Genomic DNA, 10,480 nt, shown 5'->3' with positions numbered 1-10,480 from the left:
GTTAATTTTCACATAGGTAGTCATCAGTTTTTTCTATATAATGGTTACACTACTTACTTTCTATATCACAGGGCGCTACACTAGCGCTACTGAACCAAGAGCCAGACGAAGGCATAACGCGGCTAGAGCGGCGCTTGTACTTCCAAACTGCGCACGGGCACTTCAAAGCCGGTTGTCCCGCGCTAGCCCTAGAAGTGCTCTCGAAGCTTCCAGCGCGAGTGAGAGACGAGAAACCGCGTCCGGTGGTGCCGGAACAAAATCATGCCGTCATACATACGGGACAATTGGATGATACGACGAAGAGTACGTAATAAACATTATAAAAATATGTTTAATTGATGGGGTTTCAGTGTGCCTTTTTCCTGTTTATTCGTAATTTAGACAATACGTTTCGCTATTTCATTTCTAAAAATATGTACTTTTTAAATAAATACAACTTCTCAAATAAGATAATAGAAATAAGAGTCGCAAAGATCAAGCTATATTTTAAGAAGTGGGTTCTTCCCACTTCTTAAACTTTCTGTTAAACAAATTACTAGCAATCAGTAACAAAAAACTTTTATTTCGCATCTCATACGTGTCAATATACTATACCTACAAAATTTTACCTTTTATCCTTCTTTCCATTACACAATATTAATTATTTTTGAAATGTATAATAGAAGAAGAAACCACCGTGGATTGGGGCGCGCCTTCAGTAGACTGGAGCGCTCCCGTAAGTGTACCAAAGACGGAAGAGTTGGATCTGGACTGGGGCGCACCCGTTTCCACCGCCAAAAATGATGAGCTGGTGCTCACGTGGGATGATGATGATAATAAGTATGTATTATCATTTACCTTTTTAAAGATAGTAGCTCGTTTTAAGTAAATGTGTCCTAATAATTAGGAGACAAGTAAAAAAAAGAAGATATGTTTAAACGAATGGATACAAGGCCTAAAAAATGGAATGTACTGTTACAAGATGTTCATATGTAAACTTATATTTAAGTAGAATTAACTACCACTACCTATAATTTCTAAAAATGTCATCATCATCATCATCAGCCGATATATGTTTCCACTGCTGGGACACAGGTCTCCTATGAGGGTTCAGGCCATAATCCACCACGCTGGCTATAAGCGATTTTGAAGTCCGAGGTCCTCACCACTGAGCCACCACGGCTTAAAAATGTACAGAATAAAAATAAATAATTATATTTTTTTTTAGATCCGACGCGTCAGGCACATCAACGCCGCCACTAGAAATGAAAGTGACTAAAACAGAAGAGGAACCAGTTGCCAATGGTGTCTCCGAACCAGAGAAGGACGATACACCAACGGTTGATATTATGGCACAGCAGCTGAAGTTTGTTGCGTGTCTGAAAATATTGATGGAAGAGCTGAGCACGCTTGCTACTGGCTTTGAAGTAGACGGTATGTTTGTATTAATTGATGTGTATTGTAATATATATTTATAAGTTGAGTTTAAATGAGAAAAGTTATTTAAATTTTACACATTGCGATTTTATATTAAATAAATAGACATACGAAAATCAAAATAAATCTTTGATATTTCGTTGCCATATTCGTTTAATTAATAGCATTCCGTCACAAAAAACGATATGTAAATTTGACATGTCTATGTAAATGTATATGTGTCTGTGGTATCGTTGCTCCCGAACAAATTAAACGATTTTGTTTTGTCTTATGAAATCATGTCGCATTTGTACAAGCGTATTAATTGCGATTTTTCCTTATCAAATTTCCAATATTCAACAGGTGGGCATCTCCGGTACCAGCTGTACATATGGCTGGAGCGCGAAGTGGAAGCCCTGCGGCGTCTCTGTGGCTACGTGGCGACGCCGCCCGCCGGCGAGCTGCTGTGTGCGGATCCAGAACAGACTCCATTGCCGGACAAGCCCACGCTACATCAACTGCTTGTCAGGGAAAAGGCTGACTTTGAGGCGAAAGTGCAGAGGGCAGTGCGTAGGAAAAAGTGGCTCAAAGGTGATAGATTTGTAATTTTTCTTAGTTGATTTTTTTTTGTAATATGTGTTATCTATATTATAATAGGATATTTTTTATACTTTATTGTATATATGTTATATACCTAATTTTGATCGAACACACTATTGAATTAAAATTATGCTTATTGCAACATTAAGATATGTCTCCGATTTTCTCTAGCATATGGAAACGGATATGAAAATTGGAGAGCTAGGAGGTAAAATTTTTAATTGTTCGCAGCCAACGAGACCTTACTACGAACATTGTTATCCTATTGCTCACTTCACGGTGCTGGTGGGGGTGGACTAGCATCTGTCCGCATGGAGTTAGTCCTGTTACTGCAAGAACTAGGCCAGGATAAGCAGCATCAGCAATTGCTCTCACCACTGCCATTCCCAACCACCCTGCCTTTGCTGGCTGCTGCTGTGGCCGCCAATAATACTGTAGTTGCTGATCCTGTGAGGCATTTACAGGTTGGTTTTCAAAAAATTTCATTTGTCTTGTATCAATATTATCTCTTTTACTTACTTGCACTTTTGTAATAAACGGTTTTAAATATCAATAATTCTATTTTAGTTATTTATTTATATTGCAATAATTCAATCAATCGAAGCATATAGCCCGAAATTATAATAAATTTATTTATCATTTTTATTTAACAACTGGGCTTGTCAAGAATTTATCACAATTAAACGAAGTCTATAACTTACTTCTACAAGAAGATATCTCTGGGATTCTAGAAGTCTGATCGTATTTACCTTCCACTTATACACAAACTTGTTTCCAGTCCGTAGCTCACGACATGCTAGGCACGATCGGCGAGCTAGGTGTCCCGGGCGGTTCAGCCACTCGGCTTTTGCATACATTACGAGAACTAGCCGTGGCTCTATCCGCCTGCATCTACCAGAGCCTCTGCGATTCGGACACCTTCAGTCTCAAACACCCGCAGCATCATGACGGGTAAGATGTTTATTTAATTAAGTACTTTAGCTAACTGTTTTTTTAATTGATATGAATTTGTTTAATGTTGTTCAGAAACTCTCAGCTTAAATAAAGAACTTAAAATAATTAGAAAAATGTTAAAATAATTAGACTTTTGAGATCAAATGTAACTTGATCTAAGTTCGAATTGATAAAGATCTTTTGAGGTATGCTAGTATGACAAATTCTAATTATATGCAGGATCATTGCTGAAACGCCGGGTACATCCAATTTGCTTGTTAGAGCCAGACGATTTTCAACAGAAGAACTCGCAGTTACTACACCTTCCAACAAATGGCCTGGTATGTCACTTTAGTTAATCCAATTGAGCATTTAAACTTGCAAAAACTGTTTTGGTGTTTCACGATTACTTCGTCCTTTTAGCTTTAGTTTTTGCCGCTTAATGCCATATTCTACGCACTTGTCTATTTATAGGTGTATCAGCGCTCCGCGGGCTAGCTTTGCGAGCAGCGGAGGAGGAAGACGCGCCTCGACTACCGGTGCTACTCGCCGAAGCGTTCTGTGCGGTGTACCTCGCCCTCCTCGGCTGGGCGCTGGCTGCTAGAGACGCGCACCTGCTGTACCGGCTCGCCGCGCACAACATGGAGACCAAAGTGCACGCTAAGCTATTCGGCGGTGGGGTGAGGAGGCTGCTCACAACGGCGCCCGCTCCGCCACAGGTATTCACAAAAAGAATTTCATTTATTAATTTTAATTTTAATATTCATTAATTATTTTCATTAATTTTAATTTAATTTTTATTTCAAATATCACATATTCCATAAATATACAACAATGAGCTATTTACCATCTTGAGAACAAAAGAATAAAATGGGAAATTTTTAAAAGAAGAGGAATTTGAACCCGCGTCTTTTTGCCAAACCGTAGCACCGCCCGTACACCACCCGTGCTCCTGCCTCAGTAATCCAGTTTCTTCTACTCTTTCGGCTTCATGTGCTTTAGGAACACCCCACGAAATTTCTTATTTATATGATCTTTTCAATGTTATTAAACTAAAAAATAAAAAACTTTAAATGTTATATCTACATCAACGGGAAATTTGATCTTTATTTCGTAAAACATACGCCGCAAATAAGTTGCACGCGATATTCACCCTCAATAAAACCCTTCACTTCCAGCCAAAGCTCGTGGAACGCACGGAAGGCACGTCCGTGTGGTCGTCGCTGCGCGAGAAGCGCGCGCTGCTGCACATGCGGCTGCTGGGGCTGGGGCCGAGCGCGCCGCACGCGCACATACAGGAGGGCAGGCCCACGTACCGGGAGCAGTTTGTGTCGCCGCAGTGCAGCATACTCACCTTCCTGCTCACTAAGGTAACCATACTTGCATTTCTTACAGAGATCTTTAGAGTTCTTATAGATGTGTTTTAATGGAAGTTGTTTCTCGAAGAGATCTTCTAGATGAATTATTAGCGAGTTTAAATGAAAGTTGACGGGCTAGCTTTTTAAGGCTTCTTGGTTCATGAGCTATTGAGTTTAGATGGAAGAAGTCAAGCCTGAAATTCAATAGGTTTGTATAGTTGGGAATCTTTTGGATATAGTCTTCAATAATAACAACTTATGATAACTTTTTTGGTTGCAATGGTATTATTATTTTTGTTTTCATACCAAAAATAGAAGACATAAGAAACGCACTTTTAGGTATTCATTATTCATACAAAATTGTATCTTTGTGTTTATTTAGATATGGACTCATTGGGCACATTTATAATTACATTTAAATAATTGCCTATTTAGCCATCGCCTGAACAAGACCCAGACAATAATGATTACGACTCAGCCGAGTCTGGTGTTGAAGATGAACACGAAAGCGAAAGCGAAGCGGAGGACGATATCTTTGATACGTCCGCCTCAAAGTGAGTTTTTTTTTCTGCTGTACATGAAATATTTTCAATTGTTTATTTTACATCATGTTTCCATATTTCACTAGTCTATTAGCACTCTAAACAATTTTATCTGCATTTGATAAATGGTTATGTTGCTTCTCATAGGGTCTAGCTAATTTTTAACACAATATGGAAAATGGCAGATAGGCACGGAAATCATTGTATTGATTAATCAGTTGGAATCAGTTGTAATTAGGATTAAGCTATATTATTTTTAACATAAAAAGTGTTTGAAATATTTGCTACTACCATAAATCCCATAACCATGTAGAGCAAGTGAAGCTCGAGACGGGTGAGTAACACTGACTATTTCACGTGCAGATCGACAAAAATCCGCGGCTCCAACAGCGAGCACTCGGACCCCGAGTCGTACTCGTGGTACGTGATGCGCGTCGGCGTGCTGCGCCTCGCTCAGCACAAGCTGCAGCACTTTCTGCAGCAGTGCGGCATTGAGATGTCCGGTGCGTGTTTTTTTTTTACACTAATTGTTTATCGTGACCTAATGCACCTTAAGGAATTTTCTTTATGATTTATGGAAATAAATTGTATTGTAGTCTGGAGTAATATACAATATGCTCTTGTCGATACATAAATAAATTGTAAAATACTATAGCTACATAATGACACCACACTACCCATATACCCACAGAGCTAGCGACCACCAGCCCAACGGTGCACGCAGCGCTGCGCCGCGTGGAGCAGTGGCAGCAGCAGCTCAGCGAGACGCTGGAGTCCCGCGCCGCGCCGCAGGACTACATACCGGGCTGCTTCCCCGACCAGGCTACGAGTGGGCCGCCTATTAATAAATACAGGTGGGGTTAACAAATAAAAAAATATGAATAAGAAATAGATAACATTAAGTAGGGGTGGCATATAAATTTACATTTTATAAATTTTTCATGAAATGTGATTTAATTTTTCAGATGTCTTCTAGAAAAACACAATACACCATTCAATTCGTCTTTATATAGTTCTGCGCCTGCTAGGCGTCTATGGAATTACCTTGTACGACAGGAGCAAATTCAGGTACATTAAATATTTTTTTTTTATATTTTTAATTACTTATAGCAAAACATAAATCTTTAAAAAAAAAACTTTTCCCCGAGTCTTTTTATAATACATACCGAACATATTCATTATTTGTAGGACAGGATTCGTTATTCTTTAATCATATGATATTAAAAACTTACCAAATATTCCTTTCTTATTGGAAATATTGACTGTAAAGGCTCTAAAATAAGGATGTAAACAATAACTTTGAAATTCGAACACACGCAGGACATATTCATCCGCGCGGTGTTCTCGCGGCGGCGCGCGCAGTCGACGAGCGAGCCCGCAGCGGACGGTCGCGCCGCGCCGCGCCACGACGACGAGCTGCACAGCCCCGTGCGCATCATACACAAGGAGCAGGATTCCATTGCTGCATTCTGCCTTAATAAGGTCTGTGGTTAAGTTTCATTTTTGTTTTTTTTACTCGAAGGATTTTGTTAATAAAAGAAAAATGATGTAAAAATTTGCATCTTGTGGCGAGGTGACGCATACATAAGCTTAAGACACTATGAATGTAAGATTGGCATGGTGATCCGTGATACCAGTTAATACCCATTTCAGACACCAGCTCCTCCAATTCCAACATTTTTTTGACAATTTTTTATGTATGTATACTGTCTTGTTTGACTTGTGAGGAGAAACAAATAAATGATTTGATGATTTGATAAATGATCAGGTGGGCGGCGGGCTGCTGGCGGTGGCGACGGCGCGCGAGGTGCAGGAGATGGACGTGTCGCTGCTGCTGCGCGGCGGCGCGTGCTGGGCGGAGGAGTGCGAGGTGGACCTGCTGGCGCTCGCCGCCGACCCCGCCGCGCTGCCCGACACCGGCTTCCTGCTCATACAGCACCACGACAAGTGCGGCATTCTTGTAACAATTGTTATGGATTTAAAGCGTGGGTGTAACGTGAATGGTGTCATACCATTAACAAATTCGTCAATTTTATAGTAGGCTTTTAGAAATGAGAGTACACTTTATATGTTTTCTAAAATTATGTTTTGGTAAATTTATCATGTCTTTGAGTAATTTGTTATAAAATCGAACTGAGTTACTGAGGGAAGATTAGTTTTCGACAGTCTGAAGGAGTAGTATCATATTTGAAGCTTCGTTTTTTTGAACTCCTCTTCTTTATATACATTTTTTTTTATGTCAGCAATTGTTTAAAACTAAAACTGTTAATATTAAATGCATCGATATGATTTCTAAAATGATAAATTTCCAGAGGCAACAGCGGCTCGGTACCGGGCACGGGCAACAGTTCGCCGCTGAACCCCACCGCGCCCGCCGCGCCCGTCGGCATCGCGGGGCAAACCGGCCGCGGGGCTAGCGTGGTGAGTCACTTACACTCACGACCACTAACCACTAAACACTTACGACTAACCATAACATTAAACACTAACACCAAACAACCACTAAACACTAAACACATCACAATATAACTAAACACTTAACATTATACACTAAACACTTAAACAATAATTAAATATTGCATTGTATATTTTTGGAGCATGTCGATGAATCATGAGTGGAATCTTGTCATTTATTGTTACCTACGTCCGAAAAAAATATGTTCAAAATTTTAAATATGATATATACAAATTAATCTATAAATGGCATAGTTTACCCATGTTTTACATAGTGGTGAGTCAATATGTGTATAAAAACGTTCATTTTGTGTTTATGTAGGATTGTTATATCGACTTGTGATTGTTATCATAAAGAAATAAGGCTTTGATTACGTTCAAGCGTTACGTTGAAGTAAAATTTTGATATTTCGCAAGAATGTTAATATTATTTCCCTCTTGCTCGAAAGCTTTATGGAAAATAAAACCTACCTACCTTTTTGTAATTAATCGGTATTTGAACATTCATAAGGTGTTAGCAGATAACTGGGCCACATATTAATCATGTTTATTTTTGCAAAATAAAAATAAACAAAAATTATTAAAACCATAATACTAAAACATACATATGTGAATATACGTATAAATTATATTGTATATTTATTGTACTTAAATACTGTATAATACTTATATTACCTTGAATTGATATGAAATTTTTCTGTGTTATTAATATACTAATAGAATATGGTGTGGTTCAGATTTGCGTGACCTGAAACATTTTTGTACTGAAAACACAAAGAAAAATATTTTATTTTCAGGTTGTTGGATATTTGTCCATAATGTATATACTGATATACTAATCTATTCGATGTAATAACTATGCATTTATCTCGAAATCTACTCCCTTTCTTACTAATATCTCTAATATGGCAAACTCGGATGTTAACACTTATTATGTATCGCTTCGTCTTTAACAAATATCAAATCCACAGCACGAGCGACGGTCAAGCCACGCAAAGCCAAGTGGGCACGAAGCGTACGTTGTCACAGTACGTGAACGGTATATTCACTAACAACATTCACTTGTTGCGACTGGGATTGAGTGAACGAATGACAAAATAATACAATTATTTAACATATCGATAAACAATGGATATATGTTGAATTGTATATCATTCATTCACTTAGGTAATACTCGCTGGGTTTGTGGAATGGTGTTGGTAAATTTTGTAACATGTTGCGTGTCGCCTCGAGAGCTTTGCTTAGTTAGACTCTTAAATACATTGATACTATGAAATGTACTCGTTTTACAGTATATTACAACAGAAGTTCCAATATCCCAAATGGTTCTGACAAAAGACTCAGGGGCGTAGGCATATATGGGCTTATGGGTAACGAGCTAGTCATTACGGATAGACAAGTTGTAGGGGAGTTAGGTTAGGTCAATAGTGGTGTTATGTACTATGGTAATAAGTGTTAACTACAGGTGAAGGGACTGCAGTTTCCGGGTTGCCACGACGCGAAATACTGTCGTCTGGTGCTGCACCGCTCCAAGCTTCTCATGAAACCGGTCAGTGACTGCCGAGACCTTCCCCCGTCTTACCGTGCCCCCTCCCCAACTCCCCTCTCCCTCCCTCCATACCCCAAACACACTCCCTTAGACAACCCGCACTCAGCCAGCTTTATTTCGATGTTTTAGATCTTGGATGTCTTCTGAATTTTCTTTATCAATTCATCGCCCAATCCATCGTTGCGAAATTTTGTATTTGTTTAGTTTTTAATTCGATTTACACTATTTGTTTTTCTTTCAACCGATGTGTCGTTTGTTTTTGGCTCCCGATTGGTTTTCATTCGATGTGTTTATTTTACTCACGTCATTTTAGATATTGGAACTTTTTGTAATCATTTTTTTATCTATTATTTGGCTGCACAGCAAGATGCTAACTTTTTGTTGTTTTGTATGCGTGCTCGTGATATTTTGGGTTTTTGTTTTATTATTTTTTAATATCCTAGAACTAAATATAAGTTAATAATACATACCTACTAAATAAGACGCTTCAAAACTGTAATAATAAATCTTCGTCACCATAAATAATTTGAACTGTATAAAAAATAAATAATTTAGTTATAAGTTGCTCGTATACTTTTTTATTAAAGTTGTTATATACAATTTTACTTTAGGTGCTGAAACACAAAATCGACAATATAAAGCGTATGGCGGCGCATCCTTCGCAACCATTGTGTAAGTTTTATCATCAATTATTTAAAAAAAAACTTTTAATTTGTGAAATGTTTATATATTCATAATTATTATTTAGCATTTGAAAATTGAAATTACTAGTTACATTTATGATTTCATGATTTTTGGTTATTATATTAGATAGGCGTGTATGTATACCTGACGGATACCATTACTGTGCATCGTAATGGTTGTCCCATATTTGTGATTGTATGCTTTGCATGCGTAAACATGACGGGCTGTATGTGTCCTGATTCAAGAGGGAGTGCATGGTTGCATACCACCTTATGGAATCTTTTTCTCCATTGGTGCTTGTATGAGTTGTAGATTCAGATCCTCTGTAATTCTTCACATAACGCTATCTTCATATATATATGGTGTCCCGTTGTCTGTCCGCGATGGACTCTTAAATTGCTGTGTGCAGATTTGATTAAAGTCCGTTAAATTTCAGGTTGCACATCGGTGCAATTTGTTCAAACTCAAAAGTTAGAATAGTTTTTACCATTTCAATGAACGCTTAATTGACCCGGGCTGAGGCGGGGCCTGTAGCTAGTAGGTCTGTATATTGGACGGTGTGCGCAGACCTGACGGGCGGCGCGGACGGGTCGGTGCAGCTGTGGGAGTGGGGCCACCCGTACTGCGTGTGGTCGCCGCGCGCGCCGGGCGCGTTCGCGAAGGTGACGCGCGTGCGCTTCTCGGACTACGGCAACAAGTTCGCGGCGTCGGACGCGGACGGCAACCTCGCCATGTGGCAGCTGCAGCCCGCGCCCAAGGGCGCCGCGCAGCCGCAGGCGCCGCCGAGACCCTTCTTTGTGAGTTGCCTTCGCTCCACTGACCTACCTTAGATGGATGTTGGGACCCAATATCAAACATCTCTTGGCAAAAAGAAGACAATGTAATAAATATATTCAACGGTTTAAATCTTTTTCGTTATTATATAATGTTGATTGTTACGATAAAAACAAATCATATAAGTGGGA

General features: G+C 39.2%; 1 protein-coding gene across 1 annotated transcript in view; it reads left to right on the top strand.

The window, feature by feature from the left end:
• LOC119839792 (dmX-like protein 2) overlaps positions 1-10,480 on the top strand; it is a 42,699-nt gene that overhangs the window by 28,608 nt on the left and 3,611 nt on the right. The window contains exons 35-53 of the mRNA XM_038366232.1: positions 72-303; positions 663-819; positions 1,208-1,413; positions 1,759-1,986; positions 2,227-2,459; positions 2,774-2,946; positions 3,169-3,269; positions 3,403-3,647; positions 4,107-4,298; positions 4,722-4,840; positions 5,192-5,331; positions 5,520-5,682; positions 5,794-5,896; positions 6,149-6,310; positions 6,597-6,775; positions 7,141-7,249; positions 8,748-8,831; positions 9,443-9,503; positions 10,083-10,312. Coding sequence (XP_038222160.1) covers positions 72-303; positions 663-819; positions 1,208-1,413; positions 1,759-1,986; positions 2,227-2,459; positions 2,774-2,946; positions 3,169-3,269; positions 3,403-3,647; positions 4,107-4,298; positions 4,722-4,840; positions 5,192-5,331; positions 5,520-5,682; positions 5,794-5,896; positions 6,149-6,310; positions 6,597-6,775; positions 7,141-7,249; positions 8,748-8,831; positions 9,443-9,503; positions 10,083-10,312 — 3,117 coding nt within the window. The remainder of the gene's footprint in view (positions 1-71; positions 304-662; positions 820-1,207; positions 1,414-1,758; positions 1,987-2,226; positions 2,460-2,773; positions 2,947-3,168; positions 3,270-3,402; positions 3,648-4,106; positions 4,299-4,721; positions 4,841-5,191; positions 5,332-5,519; positions 5,683-5,793; positions 5,897-6,148; positions 6,311-6,596; positions 6,776-7,140; positions 7,250-8,747; positions 8,832-9,442; positions 9,504-10,082; positions 10,313-10,480) is intronic.

The sequence above is a fragment of the Zerene cesonia genome, chromosome 4 (genome assembly GCF_012273895.1).
Source record: "Zerene cesonia ecotype Mississippi chromosome 4, Zerene_cesonia_1.1, whole genome shotgun sequence".
Classification (NCBI taxonomy): Eukaryota; Metazoa; Arthropoda; class Insecta; order Lepidoptera; family Pieridae; genus Zerene; species Zerene cesonia.
Note: the sequence above shows the minus strand (reverse complement) of the source record. Positions and strands in the feature narration are given on the sequence as shown.